This window comes from Drosophila busckii, chromosome 2L (assembly GCF_011750605.1).
Source record: "Drosophila busckii strain San Diego stock center, stock number 13000-0081.31 chromosome 2L, ASM1175060v1, whole genome shotgun sequence".
NCBI classification, from domain to species: Eukaryota; Metazoa; Arthropoda; class Insecta; order Diptera; family Drosophilidae; genus Drosophila; species Drosophila busckii.
Window position 1 is genome coordinate 7,516,125 of NC_046604.1, and position 27,995 is coordinate 7,544,119.

The 27,995-nt window shown below is 36.6% G+C and overlaps 1 protein-coding gene across 15 annotated transcripts; it reads right to left on the reverse strand.

Moving 5' to 3' along the window:
- Positions 1-3: 3 nt before the first annotated feature.
- Positions 4-27,953, reverse strand: LOC108607685 (restin homolog). Of its 15 annotated transcripts, none has more exons than XM_017998648.2 (17): positions 27,318-27,953; positions 26,910-27,250; positions 16,518-16,580; positions 12,237-12,374; positions 12,079-12,120; positions 9,804-9,959; positions 9,524-9,736; positions 9,300-9,465; positions 8,680-8,857; positions 8,325-8,390; positions 7,527-7,637; positions 5,205-5,315; positions 4,015-4,081; positions 755-3,957; positions 567-697; positions 290-504; positions 5-233 (listed from the first exon to the last, which is right to left on the reverse strand). In XM_017998648.2, the coding sequence occupies exons 2-17, from the start codon at positions 27,166-27,168 to the stop codon at positions 187-189; spliced, it is 5,166 nt and encodes a 1,721-aa protein (XP_017854137.1). In that variant the 5' UTR covers positions 27,169-27,250; positions 27,318-27,953; the 3' UTR covers positions 5-186. The 15 variants fall into 15 exon arrangements, with proteins under 15 accessions (XP_017854141.1, XP_017854137.1, XP_017854135.1 ...); XM_017998646.2 differs by having other exon boundaries at positions 749-3,957; positions 27,318-27,498; XM_017998647.2 differs by having other exon boundaries at positions 749-3,957; positions 8,325-8,387; positions 27,318-27,497.
- Between the last annotated feature and the right edge of the window lie 42 nt (positions 27,954-27,995).

Consider the following 27,995-nt stretch of genomic DNA (forward strand, 5'->3'; position numbering starts at 1 on the left):
GTATGTATAATAAATATTAACAATTTAAAATCTACAGGCAAACAAACAATTTAAAAAAGTAGAAATTGGTAAAAGAATGTGAGTTGCAAAAACGTAAGCTAATTACACGGTGGCTGCTGAGGTAAATTGATTTAAAAGGCGTACAAAAAATTTGCTTTAAACAACCAACAAAATTAGTCTTAAGTTCTAATAGGTCTCATCATCAGCGCACTCGCTAGTATCATGGCCAAACACTGTAAGGAATTAAATGTTATAAAACACTGTTTAGAATTGCTTTAAACACTTTTACCTTCACAGGCTTCACAGTATTTCCGGGGCGCTGGCAGCTTACGTGGCTTATCCTCTTTGTTGTTGGACAAGGCACTTGGTGGCGGCGAATAGTCGCGCTCATCGCCAGCTTGCAGCGGACAATCCTCAGTCTCATGCTTGTCAAACTCATCGCAAATGTCACAGAACAAACGAGGCGCCGGCTTGCGCTTGTTGACCAAGTCAAAGGCCTGCGGTCTGTTAAAACAGTCAAAGGATTTACAATGAATAACAAATAAAGCATATGAATTGATGCCTACTTTGTAAAATCTGTTGGCAGCGTTTCGAGCGTCTGCACCTTAGCCTTGAGTGCATCATTCTTCTGCTGCATGTCTGCTATTATAGAGTTGAGAAAGTTGATCTTTGCCAAGCTCGTCTCCGTATCCAACATCTGTAAATAAATCAAACTTGTAACGTTCCTGCTATTATTTTGAGAACTCACCTCTACCGGTTCGTTGGCCTTGCTGGCCGCGGCCCCATTCACCTGCGCACGTAACGTCACAATCTCGCGCGTCTTCTCCAGCTCGAGAGTTTCTAGTTGGCGTTGGAACTGCTGCGATTGCAGCTGCGTGGATTGTAGCGCCTCTAGTGCTTGTTGCAGTTGCAACTCTAGCTCTTTAATGCGACCTTGTAGTTGTTGCAATGTGGTAGACTTGGCACTAGAGCGCTCATCCATTTCATCTATGACCTGCTTATATTCGTTTAGTTGAGCATTAAATTCGTTGTCCTTGGCACGCAACGTTAGTTGTTCCTGCTGCATTTGCTGCAGCTGTTGCTCATATTTCTCTACAGTTTGTTGCAAGTTAGTTTGCGTTTCCTTCAATTGTTGCTCCACAGTGGAGAGCTGCTCCAGCTTGAGTTTGAGTTCTTTTTGCAGTTGGACATGAGTCTCTTGCAGTTGATGCAGCTGCTCCGCAGACTCCTGCACGTTGCCTTGCAATTGTTGCTCGCCTTGCTGCAATTGCGTCTGCAGCTGTTGATTGTCGGCTTGTTTGGTCTCCAGTTGTTTATGCGTCTCTTGTAGTTCATGCTTCAATTTTTGCTCCACACTGGCAAGCTCTTCCTGCTTGAGCTTGAGTTCTTCCTTTATTTTGCCATGAGCCTCTTCCAGTTGACGCAGCTGTTCCGCAGACTGCTGCGCGTTGCCTTGCAATTGCTGCTCGCCTTGCTGCATTTGCTCCAATTGTGTCTGAAGCTGTTGATTGTCGACTTGTTTTGTCTCCAGTTGCTTTTGGGTTTCTTGCAGTTCATGCTTCAATTTTTGCTCTACCGTGGCAAACTCTTCCTGCTTGTTTTTAAGTTCTTCCTGTAGTTCGCCATGAGCCTGTTCCAGTTGACGCAGCTTCTCCGCAGATTCTTGCGCATTGCCCTGCAATTGCTGCTCGCCTTGCTGTAATTGCTCCAATTGCATCTGCAGCTTTTGATTATCGCCTTGTGCTGTCTCGAGTTGCTTATGAGTGTCACGAAGCTCATCCTTCATGCCTTGCAGTTTCTCCAGCAAATTGTCTGTGTTCATATCCGCCTCCATTTCAAAGAGCTCAAATATGTGTGCCGTTTCGCTTTTCTCTGCCTGCAATACCTCCAGCACGGTGGACAGCTCCGCATTCGTAGCTGAAATATTTGCATTGGCCACCTGTATCGCCTCCACTAACGTCTTAAGATCTGCAATCTTTTGCGCGTCTTCGCGAGCTAGCTGCTCCTTGTGCTGCAGCTCTGTGTTGGTTATCTCCAGACGTTCTTGTAGCTCCTTGAGCGCAGTTTCACTGCCGCTGCTCTGCTGCTTCTCTTGCGTGACGTCATCAAGAGCTGTCTTTAGTTGTTGCTGCAGCGTTTCTAATTGTTGCTGCTGACTCTCGCACTTGGACTGCAACTCTTGCTGCTGGCGACGCACCTCCCCCAGCTCTTGTTCATGCTGCGCACACCTTTCAACGCTTTGCTTCAACTGCATCTCAGTCTGAGCACTTTGCTCTTTCTCGCGTTGTAATTCAGTCTGCTGCTGTTGCAGCTCAGCTTCCAAACGCTGCTGCTGCTCTTTCTGCTTCTGCAATTCGTTTACGCCTGCATCCAAGCTATCTTGTTTTGCTCTTAGCTGTGCTCGAAGCTCAGTTAGCTCGATCTGCAATTGGGCCAACTGTTGAGTGCTCTCTGCATCGCTGTTGCTGGCCTGCTGTTGGAGTTGTGCCAACTGCGCTTTGGTAGCTTCTAGTTCTTGTGATGCGTCTGTCATTTTATTTTTATCCTGCTTCAGCTGTCGTATCTGCTCTTGCAGCTCCTTGCTATGACTTTCAAAATTCTGCGCTTGTTCTTTCGCCCTTTGCTCATGCTGCTGCCTTAAGTGCTCTAATGTCGCTTTAACTTCTGTTAGTGCCTGCTCCTTTTGTTCCAGTTGTGAGTTCTTTTCCACCAACTGTTGCTCCTTTTCCTGCTGCACTGTCTCAAGCTGATGTTTTGAATGCTCCAGTGTCTCTTTAACTTCTGTTACTGCCTTCTCCTTTTGCTCCAATTGTGACTTACTTTCCAGCAACAGTTGCTCTTTTTCTTTCTGGAGTGTCTCAAATTGATGATTTAACTGCTCTAGTGTCGCTTTAACCTCTGTTAGTGATTGTTCCCTTTCTTCCACTTGTGCCTTGCTTTCCAGCAACTGTTGCTCCTTTTCTTTCTGAACCGCCTCTAGCTGATGATTTAACTGCTCCAGTTTCACTTTAACTTCTATTAGTGCTTGCTCCTTTTGCTCCAGTTGCGTTTTGCTTTCCAGCATCTGTTGCTCTTTTTCTTTCTGAATTGTCTCAAGCTGATGATTCAACTGCTCTAGTGTTGCTTTAACCTCTGTTAGTGCTTGTTCCTTTTCTTCTTGATGAGCCTTACTTTCCAGTAACTGTTGCTCCTTTTCTTTCTGAACCGTCTCCAGCTGAAGCTTTAACTGATCCAGTGTCGTTTTAACCTCAGTTAGTGCTTTCTCCTTTTCCTCATGTTGAATCTTGCTCTCCAATAACTGTTGCTCCTTTTCATTCTGAATTGCATCCAGCTGCTGCTTGAAATGCTCCAATTGCACATTGCCTTGCGCATTATTTTGTTGCTGCGCTTTGAGCAGGTCATCTAATGCCGAACTGTCCGCCTTTTGAACGCTCAGCTGTGTGGTAATCTCGTCGAGCTGTTGGTTGAGCTCCTTGAGTTGCTCATCGCGCATGCGTATTTCAGTCTGCAGTATTTCGCATTCATCGCTCACATTGGCACGTTCGCTTTCCAATGTATCTGAGGCACTTTTGAGCTTGTGAAGTTCCGCATTGACTTGTTTAAGCTGTTCCGATTTTTCCGCCAACTTTTCCTGAAAGTCGGCCTGCAGTTGTTGTGTCTGCTTTTCATTATCCTCTTTGAGCAGTTTCAACTCAGTGCGTAGATTCTCAATGCCGCACTGTGACAGCGAGAACTTTTCCAGACTCTCATCTTTGGCCACCAGTTCAGACTGCAGCGTTGCATTTTGACTCTGCAGATACTTAATGTTTTCCCGCAACCGCTCCTCTTCCTCCTGGGATTCAGCAAACCGCTCATTGCTTAGCTGCTCCTGCTTGCTGAGCTTTTCCTGCAGCTCGGATATCAACGACTGAGCTGCAATATCTTCCGTGGGCTGTATGCTTTGCAAGCTGGGCGTGGCTGTTGGTATATTAAACGATTACTCTATTTTACTTCATTTGGACATTTTCAAGTTACCTGACACCAACTGCGTTATCTTCTTTTCAAGATCATGTATTTTTTCCTTATAAACCTGAGACTGCGTCTGTTAGGAGTATACATAGAATAACGGTTTATTATAATCTGCTTCGGCATGCGATTCTATTTCGAGAATTCGCATTGACTGTATATGCTTTATTTTATCTTTAATATTTCGATATTATAATTCTTTCAGCGGAAATTGGTACAATCTATAGCCGTTTGACCTAGTCTATTATTCATTGGCTTACAAATAGATTCGCTTAAATGTACAGGCGGGAGTGATACAGAAATCACTTTCGCTTAAATTTCTTCAATTGCATTCCTCTGTACCAAACTGCTCTCAGTCCGTTTACTTGCTATGGTTTACACTTTGAGCTCTGTGGCACCACGGAAATGTTTTCAGCGGAATTCTATTTTACTAGTCGGAAGTCTGATAAATATTAAAAAATTAAATCTATTTTATACAGAGTCAAACATTAATCCATTTAGGCCTAAATAGTGCAGAAATTGTATTTAAAAAAAATTTTTTTTTTTGCTTTCAGTAATATAATTGTGGTTGTGGAACAGAATTTCCCAGATTAACATTCCATATATGATCTGTTATTCATTTTCAAATATGAAAATTATAAGTTGGGTTAGGTTAAGTTACTCCGTAATGACGGCTATAAAGAGGTTCCCGCATGAGCCTAAGTGGTATTTAGCTGTGACGGATATTGTCAAACTGATAAGTATCTCAAGATAAAACAGAGATTCGATCAAATAATCAAGATCAATTAAATGAGAAGCAACATAAGCTTCAAAAATCTTGTTAGTATTTTCCGCTTTTTAAAATCTATCTAATGTACCTGCTTCAGATTTTTAGCGCTGCGCGTGATTTATAGAAGCATTCGACTATTTTATATTTTCCAAGCATGGTTCCATTAACAAATAATATCAAAAATAAATAATAATTGCTGTTAAAGTAAATACTATCTATTGCATTGAGTTCTATAGAGCTTATTACTAGTTTATTGCTATGATAACTCACAACAATATCCCTGTGTTTCTTTATTTCTTAAGAAGTTTTTTAGCATTTAAACTTCGATGAAATCTATTAGAGCAACTAAACTTCGATCAATTCTACAATGTATTAGAGCAACTACAGTCAATGCGCATTTCTCTGCTTTAATTGGCACTACTACTCTTACATTTAGCTCTTCGCCGGAGATTTGTGCCTCATCTATAGAGAACTGTAGCTCTTCTGATTTCTTGCGTTCGTCGCCCAATAGCGACTCCAATTGCACAATTCGTGCCTTTAGCTGCGATTGAAGAGATCAAAAGAAACGGCAAGTTAAAAACAAAATACCGAACAAGTGAAATAAAACAAAGTTTAGTGAGCAAATGTTTGCTTTTCAAAATAGTTACATATCGTATATTTAATATCGTTAATGTATTTTTCATTTGTTTTCGTAAATAGTAAGTAGATATATATCGTAGATATGTTACAACTAAACCAACAGCAAGAAAATTCGCCGATCATACAAAAATATATAGTTTTATACAAATTGTTTTCATTTTTCCAATTTCCATTATAATTATGTATGTGTATGTATTATTCATGCTTCCGTTAGTATCAACCCTTTGTGTTGTGTCGGAAGCGGTTTCGTTATCGTTAATAGTTTTTGGTGATTGCAGCTTAAAACGCTGTGCAGAACATCCACAGGACAACTTTCTTTCTTCTCGATAGAGTAAAGCACAAAAGAAAATTCTTTCATCAAAAGTTTTGTAAACAACTTTGAGCACGGTAAAAAAAAGATCTTTAACTTCCACACACGCCCTTTCTCTATTTGATGCGCAGTGGTGTCAGGACACTGTGCAGTATACAGTGGCGCTCATGCTTGCCCGACCAGCCACGGAACTCGCGTCTCAAATGGGCCAAGCTTATGCTATGACGTGCAATCAATTGCCTCCAGCGCTCCGCCTCCAACAGCAGTTGCTATAAGAATGAATTTTGAGTATAAACAGTGTGTGCGTGAAAGTCGTTGATCGTTTTGAGATGTGGTAAGATCTCATCTTAAATTTGGTTTTGCGTTAAAAAGAAGAGCAAGTTACAGTGATTGTGATAGGTTGGTGGATGGTTGGGTAGCTTGATTGTGGATATTTATATATTACATTGCCAATTAACAAATACAACTTAAAGTGCGCACGACATTTATACAAAGATATATAGTAGATATTTAATAATAACGCATTAATATAGACAGCTCAATTTATTGAAATTCAAAAGCAAGAAAACAAGTAAACAATAAAAGCAATACACAAAACGTTACTCCGACTGGCAGCGTCTGTTGGGTACGTGTACTTATGCGTGCAACTGTGCTAAAAACTAATGTAAATTGATGTTCAAGTTGTGGGGGTATAATACCAAAAATAGCTTGATGCTAATTGAAATATGTTTCTTTTTTAGGATGAGGTCATGTAATGTAATTTGTTTTTTTTTTTAAATATTATAAATGCGCATAATTTTAATTATATTAATTGCAAATAAATTATATTTGTTTGTTAACCAAAATGGTTATTTTTAAGATGAACTCACTAGTTAAATAAAATGAGATTTAGTAATATGAAAAACAATGCGTTGCAACTATTCAATTTATTTTCCTAAATTAAAGAAAATATATACATATATATATATATTTTTTTACTAACACCAGGATTTACCAAAAGTTTAATACTTGAAATTATTGAAGCATTTGGCTAAATTTGTAAGCCCAATATTTGTGCCAGCACAAATTTTAAAGGCGCAAAGAATAAGTGTTAAATTCTTTGCTTATTAGCGTCTTAGTTGGGTTAATAAACTTGCCTAATGGAGAAAACCTTGGCCGAGTAAACATTAGTTTTGTGAATTTTTAGGCCTGGATAAACTTGTACTTAAATATGGAGCATGATTGTTTTTTTTTATTGTTGAGGAAAAATCAACACGCAACTTGCAGATGTTAAATAAAAAAGGGAAAAATAATAAAAAAGTAAAAATGAACGTGCGCAAATTAAGAGTGTAAAATTAATAAACAACAAAGAAAATTGTAACTGTAAAAAATAAAAAACGAAATTGTTAAGACACAGACAGCGGAAAATGAACAACCAACCAAGTGAAAATAAAAATATAAAAACAAAAACAATTAAAGACAAGACTGCATGCGTGTGTTGGTGTGTGTGTGTGTGTTTGAGTGGGTGGGTGGTGGGTGCTTTGCAGTTCGATATTGCACTAGACTCTAGCCGACTGGAAATAATTTCTTTTTATCGCAAAACCAAACTTTCTTTGGTTTATTATTGCGCTGTCGCTGCTGTTGTTGTTGTTGTTGCTGTTGTCGATCTGATGTGGCTGTTGCTGTTGTAATTGCAGTTGTTGTTGCTGTTGGCTTGTTGATTGTGGTGCGACTGCTACTGTGGTTAGTGGGCCGCAAGCGATAGGGCCGACTGCGATCCGCATAGGGCAACGGCATATACATGGTATCGGTGAATATAATTACCTCATTGATGTTCTTTTGCAGCTGCAGCGCCTGATTCTGTGCATCCTCGCGATCCAAGTCACGCTCCACCATCAGTTGCTCCACATGCATTTGCTTCTCGCGCAGCAGGTCCTAAATGAACCAGAGTTCAAAAGAGTTGCCATAAAGAAAAAGACAGAGAGAGAGAGAGAAAGGGGGTTGGGGCACATTTCAATTGAGTTAAGACACAAAAAGATATTGAGGCTATATGTAAGTGTTTATGTATATACAAAGGCGTGTATGTGTGTGTGTGTGTGTATGTACAGTGTGCAGTGTAGCAAACGGATCAAGAGAAAAACGCATAATGTGGCACCTTCTACCTTTTGGACAAATCCACAAGTATAAATAAATAATTCAGTGCGCATGCTTAACATTTAAACAAAAAAAGAAACGCACAAAAAACCAAAAATAAACTTTAGTTTTTGTTTTTAAAACACAAAGCGTGCATTAAAAGATTTTTTAAAACATTTATTATGCCAAAAAAAACAAATGCAGGTAATAAGAGTAAAATAGCATAACATATATAGATACAGATAAGGATATATATGTTTAATATGTTAGCAGGTGTGTTTATTTTATTTTTTAGTTGCATTTTAATGTGTGTTTGTGTGTTTTGGTTTTAGGTGCTGTTAGTTGCTTGCTTAGAATCTAAATTAGCCAGGTTATTTAACTAAATACACAGCTTAAGGGGTAGGGGGGGGGGGAGCTTGGTGGGTACAGTAGGCGTGCATGTTAACTAACAGCGCGCGCTAACAGTTCAACTGTTATTGTTTAGCATACCTGCATGGAAAATTGACTTTTTGGCGATGTTACAATTGGCCTAAGGGGCGTGCTCGACTTGCGCTGCTAGGGAGAGGTACGAGATTAGAGTTTTAATGGCACGCGTTAGTATTTTTAACGTATTAGCATTAATTCTGCTTTGCTTGTAACGGTATTAATAACTGTAAAAACAAATAACTGGTAATGATAACTGTAACTGATAACAGGTAACTGGTAACGCATAACTAAGTAAGTGTCGAGTGTGTTTGGTGGCAATAGAATTTGCAGCTGTGCCTCTCTCTCTTTCGTTCTAGCAAAGTTTTCTGTTTTCTTTTTTCGTATTTTGTGATTTGTTTTTGTCGGCCACGTCTTATACCTGAGCATTCATGCGCATGCGCGACGTATTTGTGGTAGCAATGCTATTCATAGTGCCAATCGAGGTGAGAGATTCGCGCGAGCCGGCGCGCGATAGACGCGTCTTCTTTGTGGATGGCGACAGCGACACTTTGGCAATGGGCACAAAGACGCCATATTTCGGCTTGCATTCAAAATATCTGGAATATATATGGCAAAAACAATTAATACGCATGAAAATTGAGATTTCAATACTGACTGTGGTATCTTGAATTGATTTGGGCCTATTCATCTATCGATTGTATTCACTTGACATACTAATATATGCAATATTTTAAAAGCGATTATTTCTTCTTTCTCAATTGATTTGAATCTTAATAGTAATAACTACGATTTGATGTATTTCATTTCAATTCAATAAAAAATATTCTCAGAAATCACTAGTGAAATAGAATTCCGCTGAAAGTATTTCTGAGCAATGATATTCGCGGATTGAAAACGAAATAAAATTGAAGTGAAGTCTTTCATTTAATTTTTGCGAATTACAGTTGTCTCTCAATGGATTCAATTTGAAATCAGCGTTTCTAATTGTAATATTCCAAAAAAAAAATACCACAGTCAGTAGAATAAAAATTATACAACCTTATGCCGTCAACGGCTCCATCGTTTTTGCCACTAGCTTCATCGAGCTCTACGCCGCACCAGTTGCCGGGAGCGAACTGTGTTTCGCCCAAATAACGCAAGAGTCCGGGACGACTGCCAAAGCCCGAGGAGACAATGACACGATCGCCGACTGTTAAACCATTTTCTGCAAGAGAACAATAGTTAAGCCGAAGGAACGTATAGGAGGCTTGAGAGCTACTCACTGCCTGTGCCTGGACTACGCAGCATGGAGCTGCGCACGCTGGCCGTGGGTGAAACTGTGCGCGAGCGTTCCGGCGAGTTCTTGGCCAGTGGTGAAGTGGGCGTCATTGCACCCGACAGCGGATATGTGGTAAGACGTGTGAGACGCGAGAAGATGCCGCGCTTTGGCTCACACTGAAAGTAACGTTTGCCCGAGACGCAGCCATCGTTCTTGCCTATAGGTAGAGAGGGGTAGGGGTCAGGCGTAATGTATTATTTTTCAATGAAAATTATGGTGCTTACCATTTGGTTCATCGAGCACAATGCCCGCCCAGTCGCCGGGTGCAAAGTGTGTTTCGCCAATGTAGGCAATCTGGCCTGAGCGCAGTCCGCCCACCCACACACGTTGACCAATTATAAACTGTTCTGTGTTGGCTGTGAGCACCGCGCTGTTGTGATCTGTGTCAACGGTTTGGGGAGGGAGAGAAAATGCAGTCGTCAGTCAATCATCAATCAAATTTAATTTTAGATTTATAATAAACTAGCATCTTGAGTTGCGACTGTTTTGACTGCGTTTCAGAAAAACTCGATGTGATGCACTCGTCAAAAGAAATTCATAAACACAATTCTCCAAAGTGCAATTATAAATATGCCATATGCTAATTAATATATGGACTGTATTATTATTTACACGGACTGTAAATGAAGTCCCCCCAGATTATTATTTCTAGGTATTTTATTATTAATGAAACCTACTTATGTACTTCACTAGTTCGCAGTAACTACCTTTTGCACCAATCTTAACATAGATACAAATTTCACAAGTTGCGGGGAACGATTGATCCTATATGCGGACATTTCATACAAGTAAGTAAAGTAGTAAGTTCCCACAGAGAAATAACCTAATAATGTTCTCAAGATGCGTTTATTGCTTTAAGAATTGTACTATGAGATTCTAAAAACAACAACATGTTTTTTTTTTCAAGTGTAAGCAAATTGTTTTTTTTCTTTCTAGCCTATGATGTCATATGCAAATTGTTCTAGTGCATTTGCATATGTCGCTTGCACTCAATGTAAACCCATTTCGGGCTGAACCCCCGCAGCGTTCATTCATTTATTAATAAACGGATATTGGTCATTAACAACGCATGAGCATAAATATCATTTCCACTTGAGTCTTGTGACATCACTTTATTTAAACAAATTTCTCGTTAATATATTTGATATATTGCTTTGAGAGAAAAATCCCCCACTAAGTGCTGAAAATTATTTTCAAGCTTGTAGCTTGCAATCTTTGTATTGTTTGCTTGCTTCAAGCTGCAGCCGCCCACATACAAAATTAAATATGCGGAGTTTTTCATCATTAACTTTTCAAGCGAAACACTTTTTTGTTGCTGTCGCTATGCACACGCCTGCATAAAGGTGTTAAGTTAGTGTCGCCAAAATGTTTAAGCCCCAACACACACTTATGCATATGCATTAGCTAATTATACTAAGTAGAGTCTTTAAAGCCGTGTGTGTGTGCGTGGGCACAACAGCTGCCTGGCTTTGTTTTGGTTATTAAGTCATTAACGAAATATATTTTAAAGCGATTTACAGTGATCTCACATAGGGGCGTGAAACAAACACTTAGCTGGGAATGTGTAACAAGTTTGATTTGCTATTTAAGCAGCTGACAGCGCTTCTATGCGGGCTTTGTATAGAAAGAGAGAAATAATTGCAAAAGTCATTTTTTATTTTAAAGAATCCTTTCAATATAAGGTATATTAATATTGCCTTATATGTTTATGATATGACAATAATATTTCATTTCTTCGCCATATTTATCCTAATACAATTGTCAATTACCATTTTTGGAAAATTTAATTTTATTTTCAGTTACTTTTCAATTTAATTCGATTTAATTGCTAATCATTGCAAACAATTAAAAGATAACGCGGGATTACTTATGATTATTCAATTTATTGAGAATAATTGAAAATAATCCGTGTGTATCTGAATTAAATAAGAACAATCATAAAAACTAAATAAAAAAAATTAAAATATTAAAAAAAAATTGATTCAACTATTATTTTTCATGTTTAAATATTATTAGTTCGCATTTGAAACGAAAATAATCTAATTAGGAATGATTATTTAAGAGTTATGCATTAAAGATATATTTTTAAGGTTTTTAAATTAATAACAACATTTAATTTAAAGGCAAAACTATTAGACGCTACTGTAGTCAACGCCCGTATATCTAGGAAATTGCAGTTAATGGCTAATTAACTATTATGACAATATTTGGCAGCAGCAACGTTTAAGAAAAATCTGCATAAGCGCAGTGTAGACTGTCAACAGATGAAAATGATTAGAGCGGGGGCTCATAGATCGTGGCATAATGTCCGATGCCCATTTAAGGTGCGAGCAAGTGACATAGATTCATGTCTGTGTATTGAACCACCTGCGCAAATAGTTAACTGACATATGCGAATTTATAATAGTAGTAGTTGTTGTGTTTTGGTAAACAGTTAGTGGTTAACAGTATTAGCTCTCTCTCTCTCTCTCTCTCTCTCGCTCTTTATCACTTGCTTACCTGAGCTACGACGCCGACCTGTGGCCTCAAGATAATAATCATCTTGGTGTGTGTAGAATTCAAAACAAAAACAAAAACAATAAAACAATAACAGTTACAATAAATAGCATGCAAGGAGGGCAAGGGGTGGGCGTGGGGCGGGGGTTAGCGCAACTTACAAGATGTGCGACGTTCATTGTCGGACAGCGTCGGCGTTCTGGACTTGAGCGATCGGCGGCCGGGGGAGCAGCGTTCCCAGTCGGATGTGGGTGAGAGCGAGGAGCGCGTAAAGCGCTTGACAGTCTCTTGATAGAGATCTAGGCAATAGATTTATAGACACGTTTGCAAATGTGTAGACACGTTTGCATTTGTTATATTCCAATTGCAATTTACATACATCAAATTGTTATTGTTATTATGCAGTTTGTTTAGCATTTTGAGTTTTCAGCATTAATTGCTGCTTTGTGGGTGTTAACAACGTCGAGTGTCTGGCCAATTTGGGGTTAACTTTTAGTTGCTGTTATTTGATTTTCTTTGGGTAGTCACATCGTCTGTGTTTATTTTTCGCTTGGCCCGTTGCTCGTTATTAGTTAATAATTAGCGAATTTGTGTTAATCACATGCAACATAACAATTTAAACATTTTTTGTGAAAGTTTCAGCTCTTTGCTGTTGTTGCTGTTTAATCAGTGGTTAGCCCGCGAGCAAAGTGTATTAATTCTCAGCAAATCTTCCACACATGTTCTCAAGCGAACAGCTGCAGAACTTAAATGTGAAAGAGCAAACTGAGGCTGAGCTCGGAGTTGTGAAATGTTAGATAAGCCCGCAGGTGTACATGATGAATGATGATATTCAAAATAAACTGTATAATTTTGATTTGCCACACAGCTAGCAAAATGAGATATTTGATATTTCAGCTGCGACTAATTGATAAATAAATAAAATACATAGACTTGGCTATAAATAAAAACAAAACAGAAAGTGCGACATAAAGAAAATAAATTTAAAAGAGTTGCAAGCAGGAAACGATAAAGCAACGGTAAAGACAAGATCATAAAATGGACAATGGGGAGAGTCTATATAGAAAGCTCTACTAGACGAAATTAAAACGGTTTTCGCACAAATCATAAGAATATTTTATTTGTCCCAAAATTTTACATTCTTTTTGCTTTTTAATTTAAACTAGATCTCATCTAATACAAAATCTTTGCCATATGTTTATCGAAAATGAAAGCTTTAAATTTTATGGTGCAATTTAACAGCTGACTGGCAATAAATGGAGCGACCGTTAGGCGGCACATATTGCAATTTAACAGCTGCAAGCCAAACTGCAAAACTTTCAAAAAACCAATTGTAGTTTTTAAATGGCATAAATCAATTAAAATTGTCGACGGATTGCAGAAGAGCAGCGCCAAAGCCAGAGCCAGAGCCAGAGCAAGAAAGTAAAAATACGGCAATAACAAACAAAACAAAATGAAAACGAAAATAAACAACAAATTTACAATTGCACGATTTTGGTTTCCGCTGAATTTACAGCGCTAGTTAATTGTGATTTTGTCAGTTGAAATTGGCTGGCAATTTGCTTTTTAAGCTACACACATGGGATGTGGCTTGAAGATGAGTGCATGAGGCCTATTCGGAGTGTGTGCGTCTAATCAAGTGTTCGGAGCCGGGCCGGGACGGGCCGTACGGTAGCCGAGCATGACATGTGCAAAAAGTCAACAATATCAAGGTTCAATTGTTGCTTAAAAATAAAAAAGATACATCGCTTATGCTGCCGCCGCGGCCGCCGCCTCAAGACATCAAAATTTGTTATTATTTGTTATTATATATCGTGACGGTAGCGAAAATAATAATTTTTAATTATCACACACAGACATGCAAACGGACAGACAGATAGACAGACAGGCCCGTCCGTTGTATCTGGCAAATGTATCTATAGCTGAAATTTCGCTCTCTTTGCCGCTTATAAATAAAAAGAAAAACTTTCACTTTGGGCAAGGCTAAGCAGGCGAAACTGTTTTCAATTGCGCATTCTACGCTTGAAAGGTTTGTTGGCTTGTTAAACACACATGACTCGAATCGACTAATAGTTGAACAACATGCAATTGTTGCAGCTAGAACCTTCGCTAATTGCAGCTCACGGCTGCTGTTAACTGTTTAGCGTTAACTTGTTGCTTCTCGCATTTGCTAAAAATAAACACGTTCGACGCATTCGCATTCGGATTCGTTGTCGCCGTGTTGACAATTTCCTTGCAGTTGACATTCAGTGTCTACACTAATGAACTCATGTATCTGACAGATACGCAATGTATGATTCATCAAAGCCGCCGGCGCGGCTGTCAATGAGTCTCTGTGGCGCCCCTTGCCCAAATGCAATCTGGTCTTGGCCAAAACAAAATGCAGCGCCGACCCACTTTGCGCACACGATTCTGGCCAAATCAGACGGACAGACAGACGTCACCATTTAAGGCCTCTAAATAAAAAACGATACGCATCGAGCATACGCGTGCGTACAATAAATCACACAATGTGTCGCTGGCTTCATTATCTATTGAAATGAATTAAACAACATTTAATTAAAGCTAAACTGTGTGGTGCGCTGAGTGCAAGTGCAATGACTAGAGCTAGAGCCAGAGCCAGAGCCAAGTGTGTAGGTTGGCTCAAATCGAGATGAACACAGATAGTCTAACCCGACTGGACTCGACTCGACTTGAACTGAATTGACGTCCCACATGGTCAGAGACCTATGGTGACCGGTCTGGTCTCAGTTACATGACTTTTCGGCATGTAAATGTTAATCGCATTTAGTTTTGCTGTTTTAAAGGAAAACGCCGACAGTTCAAGCTGCTGCTGTTATTGTTGTTGTTGTTGTTAGCTGTGGGCAGCAGTTGGCTGCTACATTCCGTGTCAGCAACAAAGCGCCGCCAAATGGCTAGCACAACTACAGTGGCAACTCGATAAGAAAGAGAGATACTTGTTTCAATCAAAGATAATTCTATTTAGATACTGGAAATTTGTATATTATACAAGTAGCAAATTGAAGTAACTGACGCATGATTAAAGGAAAATTTAAAATTCATTTATTAAGCTTCATTTCCAGCTCTCTTTATACAATTTCTGCTATTTACATTTGATAAACATTTAATAAAATTACTAAGTGTACAAAATTTATTTATGTATATGTAATTTAAAGTATTTGTTGTCTGTTATTTTTGAACATTTAAACTAAATTTTCATTTTAATTGCTGTAAATTATTCTTTGATATGTATCGAGAGCTCACTGTGCTCACATAATAGCGCAATAATTTATCTATATTTTTATCGCAATTAAATAAATGTCTGTGCTTTTGTGCTTTCAATAATTGCATTTAATTTCCTATGATAATCTCTTTCTAGATATTTTCAACACATGCTTTTGTTTTAAGCGCATTTAAACGCCCAAACGTCAAGTTTGTAGTTTATCAACAGTAGAAAAACGCAAACTAGTTTTATACTTTTGTTCTAATATTAAGTTATGAATATATTTTATTGGTCTTTGGCCTACGTGAGCGCCTCGGCTGCGTAGTTTGTTGTTTGGGGAACGCTTCAAAGGAAAGGCGTGTCTACTATATAATCTAGTAAATAAATAAGGCATATATTGACTCGAGCTCGAAAAAATGTCTAAAATTAGTAAATAAGCAGCTGTGTAAAAACATATTCATTTGTCTATATAGTATATCAATATACCGGTAATTGTCATGGGGAGCTTCGAGCTGTGGCGATCGCGTATTCAACATTACAATAATTTAAATTGTATAATTTGTGTACGCATAATCTTTAGAACGTGTTTAGCATTTTAAGCCGTGGAGACCTTAGCTGAGAGAAGGGCAACTTGAATAAATGTTTGCACAAATATGCTAAATGCTATATCATTAGCATTGATAAAATCGAAAATTATAGCTGTAAGTCGTAAAAATGCGAACAAAACAAAACTGAAAGCTGTTGACAATTGTAGGTGATTGTAGTTACGTGTCTGAGAGCAAACGGTATTAAAATAAAAAGATCAGATCACTAAAACTAATTGAGAGAAAATTATCTTAAACAAGGCTGGCAGCTCAGGGTCAATTCAATTAGCATAAGCTGAAGGAAATTGCATAAAAATATAAATAAAAAATTTGTACAAACTTCATTAAGCTCAAACTAATAAATCTTAAAAGCAAATTAAATTAAATTGCCAGCTTTTGTAGGTCAAATAAAAGATAAAAATATGTTGAATGTTAATAAAATGCAAGTTTGCAACTCCACCCATATTAATTAATAATTGTAATTATTAATATAATGTCTTAATGAAAACAGCCATAAAAATAATTAAAACGCATTAATATGTCAAATGTCATGAAACGCAACCAAAACAGTTGTAAAACTAATATTTAAATAAAATGCATAAAATATAAACAAAATAAGTAAATAATATATTTACCTGTATACGCCGAATTGATGGAACTCAAATTGTCATCGCTTTCACGACTCATGCTGTTTGTATCTAAAAATAAATATATTTATAACAAATAACAAAAACAGAAAAAAGAAACAAATTATTTAACAGCAGGCAAATAAGCATTAATATAAATAACAATAACAATAATAAGAAATGCTTTTTTGTTACGCTCAAGTAAATTGAATATAAATTGCAAATCAGGGCAGCAACACAATTTAGCAAAGAAACGAAAACAACAAAAGCGCAATAACAATAACAATAACAAAAGGCAGAGGTGCAAAACAGCAATTAGTAGCCGGCAAAATTTAAAACTCACAGTCGATATCTGTATCTGTAAGTTGAACAAGCACAGTTAACATATTGCACAGTTAGCCAGGTTATATAAGCTGGGCGGCATACGCTGAGATAACCATATAGACAGACAGAAACAGAAAGAAAGAAATAGACGAGACAGGTGAATGGCAGCCAGCACTAATACATACATAATTATGCATTTGCGCTAATTTAAAGTTTGGCCACGTTACTCAGTTGTTAATCGATATTCGTTTTAGCTTTATAATCCATCAAAAAACTTTAACTTGAAACCCGTTTCAAATGAAACTAGCTAGCGACCTATAAAAAATACGAGTACGTCAATGCGATTCTACAAAAAAAAAAAAAAACCAAAAACAATGCAAACAAACTTTGATGGCATCGGCAAAAAAAAATGTTGTTGTGACTTCTGACTTTTGCGCCGGCAAGTTGCGATTGGGAAGCGATACGAAAATGCCGGCAGTATGCGAAATATATTTGAAAATTGTCGGAACACTCATTAAGCTGTTTAGTCAAATGGGTAGTTGGTTTATCTATGAACAGAATGTATAATTGTACGAATATATTATAATCTTCAAACTGGAGCTTAATATCGATATTATCGATGGTCTTTTGTTGAAACTATTAATAGAACTGACAGTTTCTCTATCGATAGTTTAGCTCAGTTACCTAAAACATTTAATTATTTTAATACGAACCATTTGCCATTGCAGCTATTGACACTATTGATATTATTAAAGTTTAATATATAGTTCATATCGATACTATCGATAGTCCTTTGTTGAAACTATGAATACCACTGTCGATTGTTTAACTTAGTTACATTAGACATCAATAAAACAATGCGTATCTCTTGGCCAGTCATTTGGCATTCATTCATTCTTCCATTCTTTCCACTGTCTCTTAATAATTAAAAGCACAACAACCGTAAAGGCTTTCAAGCTGGTAGAGCGAACAAACCTGCTAAATGCCAAAGCAAGCAAGAAGAATCTGTCGACTGTCTGCTTAACTGATTGAACATTAATAATAGGTATATACAACTCAATAGAGTTAGGTAAACACAAACACACGCGTGTGTCTCTTCAGACAAAGACTTAATTACTTGTTGAGCCCGATGCCAAAAATTATTATTAATAAAAGAGCCTTCAAATTTGGCAAAGTACAATTAAGCGCTATAGTAATTTGTTATTGCTTTTGGCCAGTAGCCATAAATAATCGTAAAATATATATATTTTATTTTGTTGTTGTTGATCAAATTTGTTACAAATTATGAAACCCACACGCAATTGAAAGTCGCTTTTGTTTTTGTTTATTTTGGGGCCGGGCAGACAATTACCGCACTGTGGGCGATCGGATAATAATTAACTGTGTTTTTTTAATAGTCGCCTAAATAGTGTATTTAGTATAATTAAGATCTTTGGTAGTAGCAGAAATTGTCTTCAACAGATTCCGTATCAGTTGCAAAGATTTATTTAGAAGTCTTGCAAATAATTCAATTGAATATCGATAGAGAGAGGGAGAGACAGGAGTCTAGGGACCTATTAATTTCAGACAAGAGGGAAGGAATCATTTAATGAAGATATCCCAGACATTCTGAAGCTGCTGCTGAAGAATATTTCTCTAAAATACCAAAATATACGCGTGCTGTATCGAGTCTAATGGAACGTTTTTTGAATAAATAATAACTTATTCAAAGACAATAAATTGTGTCTTTTATTCTATATTTAAATACACACATAGAGTAATATTCAAAGCACTTGGCAACACGCTTTGATAATTACATTGACTGTGGCTTTCGAGTGTGTCTGAGGTCTGAGTTTTAATTTATTCGCCTCTTTTGCTTGGCACAATAACCTATACAATATAATTAAAAGCACTCAAGTGTGCGCCGCATGAACACAATCAAAAGGGTAAGCAGCGAGTGATTAAAATTGTTGTTTAATTGCTAAGCGCAACAAAAAATAACTTTTAACGCCAGCCAAGCAATTGAAAAAGTTTTCAACTTGTTCGGCAGGTGGAGCATGAGAAATGGAAGTTTATGTTCTACAAGTATGCGCGGATTCAAGCGAAACAATATCGATATAAAATATTTGGCTATAACGAAAACTCTGCTGCGGCTTGTCTTCAAAATAAATGATCTGGGTGGTCGGTTTATGAATTACGGCCATATAATGAACTCAGCCATTAGGCACAAATTACAAAAGTCCGTAGAGTTCATTAGAGACAGCTCTGTGGACTTGGTATTCTATGCTATAATGGGTTTGTTTACACTGGAACGCACAGCTTAGGCTTGAATGGCAGCTCAAAGTAAAAGCAACGAAGCGAAAAGTTAAATAAATAGAAGCAGAACATTACTTTTAATTTATATGATGTGCCAAAAATTAATGAAAACAAATCAGCAAAGAAGTCAAACGAGAGAGAGAGAGAGAGAGAACCTAAATGTGTTGGGTCATAAAATTTAATTAAGCAAATGGCAGAAACAATAATTTAATTGCAGGTGCAGCCAGCAACAACAACAACAGCGCATTTGCTAAGGCTACGGGGAAAACAAATGCAAAGAAGCTTACATTATCTATCAATGGCAGTCAGTCACAATACAAGTAATAAGCTAACAACTACAACTTCCACTCATCCTCACTAGCCGAAAACAAATTTGTGTCTCTCTATGTTGAGTATAAAATTCGCATAAATCAACGCAAATAATTTTTGAGCGCTGCCAAAGACACGATAATAATCATTAGCGTAGACAGAAAAATATATTACGAGTATTAACAAATGTTTTTTTTTTTTGTATGACGACAGTCTTTAGTTTGCTTTCATACACAACCAAATGCCATTAAGCGCAAAGCAAACACAAATGTTGCCCGCACAATATGAAATATAGTATATTGCTATAATATATAGTCTAGTGTAGCAGACACTCTCGCTTATAAGGCGAGCCTCAGTCTTGGCGCCCACAACTTTTCCAACTACAGGCGATCTATCAACTAGCTGAGCTGCTAAATGTGCGAACCTAAACACGTTAGCAGCCATAACAATTTTTTTTGCGCCGCAGCCACAAAGTCTAAGAACTAGAAACATATATTTTATACATTTCAATACTAAAATAAGCAACTCTGAGAAGCATAACAAGCTTAATCAATGAAGTGCAATACTTTTGAAATATCAGTCTAAAAAAGATGAAATGTATAAACAAATTAAGTTATTCTCTCAGCTTTGAATTGTTTGTCTCGCCAAGTATTAAATGCTCAAAATATGTTTGTATTATATGCTATAGAAAATCAATTTTTTGGATGTATAAATTAAGCAAGAAAAAAAATGTTTTGCCTATAAAAGTTGCAAAACAAGCTTTTCGGAAACTGAATTTGAGAATGTGTCAGCCGAGTTCGAAAAGGTTTGTGCAATACTAAATAAATAAAATCATTCTAAGTTTAGGACATTTCTATCCGAAAATGCTTTAAGCCGAATTAAGTATGCCTAGTGATTTTTGTGGCACACCTATATATATATATATATTTTTTTTTTGCATGTTTTCAGCTCGTATTTTATTAAAAAATAATTCTTTTTTAATGGTATACTAAGTTTTGCTTGATCAAGAATTTTTTACGATGAAACTATTTTAAATTCAATTTTTACCAAATGTTTTCAATCCTTATATGGTTTTTGTATTGTTATTTTTTAATTATTTGTATGTGTTTGTGCTTGTCATATAATAATTAAGTTGATTAAGAGTAGAGTTCAACTCAATACAACTGCGCTAACTGATAACAAATCTAAAGTTTGTTTATTTGTTTTATAAATAGGCAAGTGAAAGTAATTGGCTTAAAACTCTTAACTGTTTTTAACCAGTGCAAAACTATTTCTTTTAATAGAACCAGATAGTAATTCTTCCTGAGACGACCAGTTCGAATTCTACGCAGCTGTAAACAACTTGAGTTAACAAACCTCAAATTGTTGAACTAATTAGCAACAAAGACAACAATATAAACATTGCATGTTATCTAGTCAAACAGATTTTAAGCAAAAGTAGTGCTAAGAAATTTTACAGAAATATATACTACTTATCTCTTGCGATGCGATAAATAGTTACTAAAAGCATAACTTATATGCATTGTAATATTTTTTTTGGTTGGCAGTGCTGGGCCTTCAAAAATTCTCTCTCTTTTACTACAATTTAGACGCTTTATCAGTTGTCAAGAGCAGCCGGTGCGATAGAACGAATAACAACAAGAAAAAAAAAACGAAAACAGCAACAAAAATTAACACAAAATACAATTCGCATTTGCTGATAAAATGCCAAAGCCAATTGACGTGTCTAACAATGGGCAAAATGTGCTATAGCAACAACAATTGGAAACTGTTGACGTTGCGCCTGCCAATAGTCGGAAAAGAAAGCCCAATGGGCAGTAGAAAGTTGAGGTTGAGGTTGAGGTTTCTGTGATTTTTGTCGACTGAGCAAAGTACTGTATTTGCATATGGCATTAGCTAAGTTAAACGATTTGGTTATAAGACGTCATTACGTATGCCAAAAACATAAATAAATAAATAAAACCACAAACATCAATTGAATTAAATCTACAATTAACAGCTGCGCGCTTGACAACAAATGCAAATTAAAAATAAATAAAAAGCTTGTGAAATATTTTGCAAAAGATGTTTAAACGGAAATTTAACAAATTAGTTCACAATTACCATTATATATATTTTTTTGTTATTTATACATGCATGGTTAAATATATATTTTAATACTACTTTAGTGGTTACTCAAGTTTTTTTAAATATAGCTAACAAAAAATGTTATGTCGTTTATTGTGTTGCGGCAAAAAGCATAACTTTGTTGATAGTTTTAAATTTTCAAAGTTTTTATTAGGTTAATATGCGTATGGTGGCAAATGAATATCTCAATTTGCTGTGACTGCTGAGAGACATACTCAAATAACAAACAAGCTAATTAATTGCAATCAAATGATTATTTAAGCAATTAGCAAGTGTCTATAGTCGGCCATAAATTGCTTTAAAGTTTACGTTAAGTTAAATGCTTGGGGGAAAAGTTCACTTGATTTATTCCACAAAAAGCAATTTGCAATGCCTGGAAATTACTTTATTTTTTTATTTTTCATTCTAAATAAATATTGCAAATATTGCCATGGCATAACTAATAAATTCTGCGATAAGCTTTGTCAATATTTTAAATAGTGATAGCATAATTTTCAAATTATCTTATCACTTAACACACAAACAGCAAAGAGCAAGTTGCTCAACAATATTGCGAAATATTTTGTTTTAAAGACTGTCTTTAAATTGTTTTTAAAACAGCTGCTAAGTCACTTTGCCAAGGTCAGAATTCAACTATTTAAAACAATACAAAGTCGTCAGACTTAACTTTTGGTAGAATCAATCACATACACTGTTTAAACAATGCCCCACAGCAAGGACAACAACTATAACAATAACAATTAAATGCAAATGCAATGCATAAAAGTGCAGCATTAACTTTTACTTTTCGTTAGCGTTTCTTTATGTGTTTTTGCTTTCGTTGCACGCTTAGTTACAAAATTCACCTTTTTGATTTCGTTTGTCAAGTTGAATTAATCCACTATTTGTTAAAGCTGCGTGCGAATTTAATTTTGACTGCGCATTCACTAAATTTTAGCAGTATATAGCCGAATTGTTCAGTTGAAGCCAGCGCTAACTTGCAGCTGTGTGTGACAGTCTCTTTTCAAAAGCTCCGCCGTATCCAAAGGCGCGTGCGTCTCGCGTTAAGTCGTTGACTGAAATGCCAAAATTACTTTTCGCGCAGGCAGAGTCAAGAGCGGCAGAGCGCAAGCTGCGCTGCGAGCTTTGCGGGCAGACCCAGTAGCACACAGCTGAATGTTAACCATCCAAAGATGCATTACATGTAATGCTAAAGTGTAGTGTAACTTTTTAAATTTATGCATTTGATTGCGCGACTAAGAATAAATAATATTTGGAAAGCCAGGATAAAAATTCTAGGTCATCCATACTTGGTAAACTATTCTTTAAAAATCTATTCCCAATAAAATTACAATAAGTTTACTCATGAAGCAAGACAAATAAAATGTGTGAAAAATGAAAACTAAAATATAGTTTAGTTTAATTCAAATAAGAATAAGTACTGTGTTGGAATAATAATAATAATATTAAATTTTGAAATTTAAAGGTTGAAAAAAGCAGCCAATAGCTAAACTTATACGGAAATAATAATACAATATCCAATAAATATAGTTTCGTAATCAGCGGCTTATTTATTCTTAAGCATTTATATTAGACATTCTAATGAAATACAACTCTTAAATATATGCTGAGCTGTGAATACATTTCTAAGAAAGTATTCGAAATTTCAATATAAACTAGTAATTCAAATATTCAACACCTTGCATTCAACAAAACGGCTAAAACCTTAAAATTATAAGCCAATCAAAGTAAACTTCATTACTTCCAAAAACTAGTTTCAAACTGTTTTCGAAGTAGTAGATTTGGCTTTGCATATTTGCGCCACTGGGTGCCATAGCCAATATCAAAAGAGCGCAAGTGTGGGAGAGCGCGCGCCCAAGTGTGGGAGAGCGCTATTAAGCGAACCTAGCTTTGGCTGAGCAGTGTAGAAGACGTTCGTGTGTGTGTGGTTGTGTGAAGCAACGTTTGTTTTTATTGAATAAACGTCGACACGAAAAACCGTAAAATTATTTTTTTCTTATTACTTTGCGCTCATAACACGGACGCGCGTACTTTAATAATTTTCGCAAACACTAAAAGCGCCTGTTTATGGTACAAAGAGTTGCCACATGGTCCAGATGCCTTGGCCTTAAGTACTTGGTTCAGTTGGGTTTGTTTTGCGATTGCTGATTGATCCGTGTGGCGCCAAACAGTGGAGCATTTTAAGGAAAATTTCATCAAAATATAATCATTTCATATTAAAACAGTGAAACTCTGTTCAAGGCTTAACTTATGAGACTCGAAGTATCTTAAGCCAAAAAATTTTTACTTCAATCACTTAATCTAAACAAATATCCAATCTTTTGAACATTGATTACAAGGTATATCCATAAAGCTTCTAAATGCTTGACATCTCAAATTTACACTAAATATTTTCTTTCATATATTTTTATTTTCATTCCCAAGCTATTTAATATTTTTCAATGATTTGGTTTAGTTCTAATAAACTAACACCTTTTTTTAATTTTTTTTTTTTCTTAAGAATTCACCACTGTGCGCAAAAGATAATGCCTGGAATCAGAGTCTGTGCTGGCATTAATTGCCCAAGACTTTTAGTGAGATATGCGCAATTGTTTATAAAAGCTTTCGTAACGCTAACATATGCAGACTCTCTAGAGATTACTATTCTAGATTATTTATAGCTCTTGTCATTTTAGTCGGGAGTAGTTCGAAGCGTACTGAAATTGGAAATCTATTTAAGATTTTTCAGGTGAGTCAGCAATGAGTACGTTGTAAAAAATCTTTACAATGCAAAAAGTCACAGTGAGTACAATTTGAATGGAAGATCACGGATATATGTTTATAGGCAATCCATTAGAAGCTTACAACGTTGAGATGTGTCTATCTTAAGCCAAAGACAAATGAGTTTTCAGTATAAATTCATTATATTCGAAGCTTGTACTGTCGATCAAGATCAATAAAATGACATAAGCTTCGCTTTTACACGAGTGTGCGCTCAGCTAGAAAACAAAAAATACGAAAAAGTGCAAGGGGCATCTCTGATCTCTGTCTCTTCTTCTCTCTCTCGTACACTCTCTTTCTCTGGGTGTGTGTTTTGTATCAAATGCGCAGCGAAATATTGGCACGAAAAATTTGTAAGCAACAACAACAATCGCGCTGGTGTCATCAGCGTCTCGACAGACAGAACACAAATTCAATTATGAGTGCTACATTTTAATAAGCAGCCAGAGCTGTCAGCCCCCACTCTTTACATTTCTCGCTCTCTCCCACTCTCTCTCTTTCTATATCAAAGCGCACATGATGAGCGCCGGCCGGCGAACGTTCGGGTGAAACGAAGGGGGCGCTCAGTTGACATTGAGTGCTGAGAGATAAATGACGGTACACAAACAAATGTTGATTCAACTTACTTTGTAGAATTGTAGTGCCAAATCTGTTTTAGGAATGCGTCCGTCTAAGAGCATTTGTAACGGCGGCAAAGAAATGCTAAACAGCTTATTAAGTCGGATTGATGAATATAAAGAATTGGATTAAAGAACTTTTGGTTCTTAGTTTTTTTATCTTAGGTTTTTTATAATGCCTAATAGCGAAAAATAAGAAATTAATGCCTTGAAAAAGAACAAAGAATACAATAAAAAATAACTTGAATTTACAAAAATATTCAAATCGAAATACATACAACAATTTGGCTATATTCAAACTCCAGTCTTCTGTAGAGCAGTCTGCACTCAAAGTGTTTAAAAAAGTTGGTTGCGTTCAGTTTTAGCTACGCGCTGGTTTAATTTAATTTGAAAGCGTATCCAAACTTCTTTATACATATGTAACATTTTTGAGATTATATTTTGGAAACTGGAGACAGAGACATGGAGACTTAGCCAGATGCGGTTGCATTGCGCGTGGAGCAGACTAACCACAAGGATCGGATGAGTGAACGATCTTATAAACAGAATTCATAAACACGTTCTATTTATACCTAAGCCAATATATGGGTTACTGGGTTCTGGAGCTACGTGAGCTGCGGTTTGGAAGATATTACGTGAGCGATTGTGAGATTGAGATGGGAACCGCCTACGACGCTGAGTTGAAGCTGCTGAGGCTCGGCTCAATTAAACGGTAGCCGCATTAATTAATTGGCGGTAATAATTTCAGTTTTTGAAAACACTTGTGTCTGCGTGGGCCAAAGTTCAACAATACTGCACTCTCTGTCAAGGTCTCAAGTGACAAGCAACAACAAACAAACACAGACGACGGACGGACGGAAGACAGGACAGACAAGTTGGCCAATTTTATTTGTTTTATCTATTTGTGCTCGTGCTTTTGTATTAAATTTTTGTTTATTGGGCTTGAATGGCGCAAAGATTCATTTGTTTTACAACAAATAATCACTTATGCGACGTTACTGTTGGTAACTTTTATTTGTGAAGTGTTTTATTTAATTTTTGTTGTGCCAAGGCGGACATTCAAATTTTCAAATTTACCAGTTCAATGCAGTGATTATACTAAATTGTTGTCTTTGTTTTTTTTGTGCATTGTTGTTGACTTTCGATTGTTTATTGCAAATAAAAGCGAAATAATGGAAAGGGGCTGACTGTGTGGGTGCGTCATCGTTTGGATTAGTTTGTTGCATTCACTCTGCGCTTGTGGGTGTAGTTAGCTTGATAAAACCGGAATTACAGACCACTTACGACAATGCACGATCTTTAAATGTCAAATACTAGAGAGGAGCGAGAGGCTCGTGACTAACAGCTTTAAATTGCGATAGACAATCTTTATTCCAAAAGAACTATCTTTCTATAATTTTTAGGAAACTTTATAAGATAGTGCGAATTGCCCCTTAAATAAATAAAATTAACTATCGTATATTTATTACTGTCAATTGTTTTTAATTATTTAGTTGGCTTATTTAAATATCAATTGATTAATTCGTCTGATAAAACTCCAGGCGATGGACGATTACAATTTTTCAATTTACGATTTCTTGATTACAATTTGAATAAATTCAAGTCTCTCAGAGAGAAGACAGAGAGAGAGAGAGAGAGAGAGAGAGAGAGAGAGAAGAGAATCGGAATACGGCTAAGGTAGTAGATGTAGTCATCAAGAGTTTTAATACCGGAGACAATAGGTGGGTCGATTTTCTTAATTTCGTTAGATAAAACACCAGGCGATGGACAATCGGAAACATTTCTAAATTATAATTTTAAAAATTTCAAGTCTCTAAGAGATAACAATGAGGACACACATATAAATATGTAGGCTCGATAGACCCGATAATATAATTATTTTATCCCATCCTTTAACCTTAATGTCAACACTCTCGCCTAATATGTTTACTGTGGTGTGTATTGTGAATAGTTATAAATGGAAGCTTACCTCTTGGTGGTGGTCCCGCTTTTGGGGTCGCATGCGTGCAGCAGGCTCTGCCGATCTTCGAGACAGAGTTCGTTGAGCCAAAGTTAGAGGGTGCCTTTAGCCTGCTAACGGGGATGCCGGTCACAGACGAAGCAGGCGTAGGAATATTAGAGCGACTTGGCCGAGGAGTTGCAGCTGCTTCATTTTCTGTTGTTGCCACAGCTGCTGGTGTTGCTGTTGCGCCTTCGACAGTTGCTTCACTTGGCGTTAATTCACTCATCTTGCACTAATTTCTTTTTATTTTTGCACTTTTTTCTTACACACGCGTTTAAAGATATTTAAAACGATCTCAAGCAATTGGGCTTCGCAATAATTATTTAATATATTTTTATTGGAGCAGTTAATTCTTATTACTTTCTAAGGACTTACCTTAATAACGGCTGGAAATAAGATATATAATGCTTCATAAGATTTCGTGTTGTTGTTAACATATATTGCCACACTGTGCGGGCCAAGAGCGATTTGGCGCGCAGCTTTGCTATCTCGCTCGCACTAGCGTCACTTTAAACACAAGAAACAGCTGATTAATACTGTTGATTTTTTTTAATCTTATATATTTCAAATAATAACCGCTCTTTGCTTGTTGTTGCTTTGCGGTGTGACCACTTTTTGTTATAAATTTAAAAATGCGGAACTGCTTTAGGCGCTTCTTTCACACCTTGTATTAATTATGCATATTTCCGTCACACACACACACAGTCACAAGCACTCTCACGTAAATTGAGCATTTATTAAATTAGAATATTTGTTGTTGTCGCTGATCACACGGTTATGCACTGGGAATAGAGAGCATGAACTATATGTATTGCTCTTATTGTTTTTGTTGCTGCTGCATACGTTTTTTCTTGCCTGACACACATTCGAGGGTAGATTAACGTACTAAACCGATTGTCGACTGATAAGATAATGTTACAACGATGCGTCGATGCTTACGAACGAACGCTGTATCACGTAACGCGTTAACAATTATACACTTTAAAATAAAACAAACTAAAAGCAAATTTTTAGAATAAATTTGTTGACGTTCGTTTTGACTGCGTTGGAATT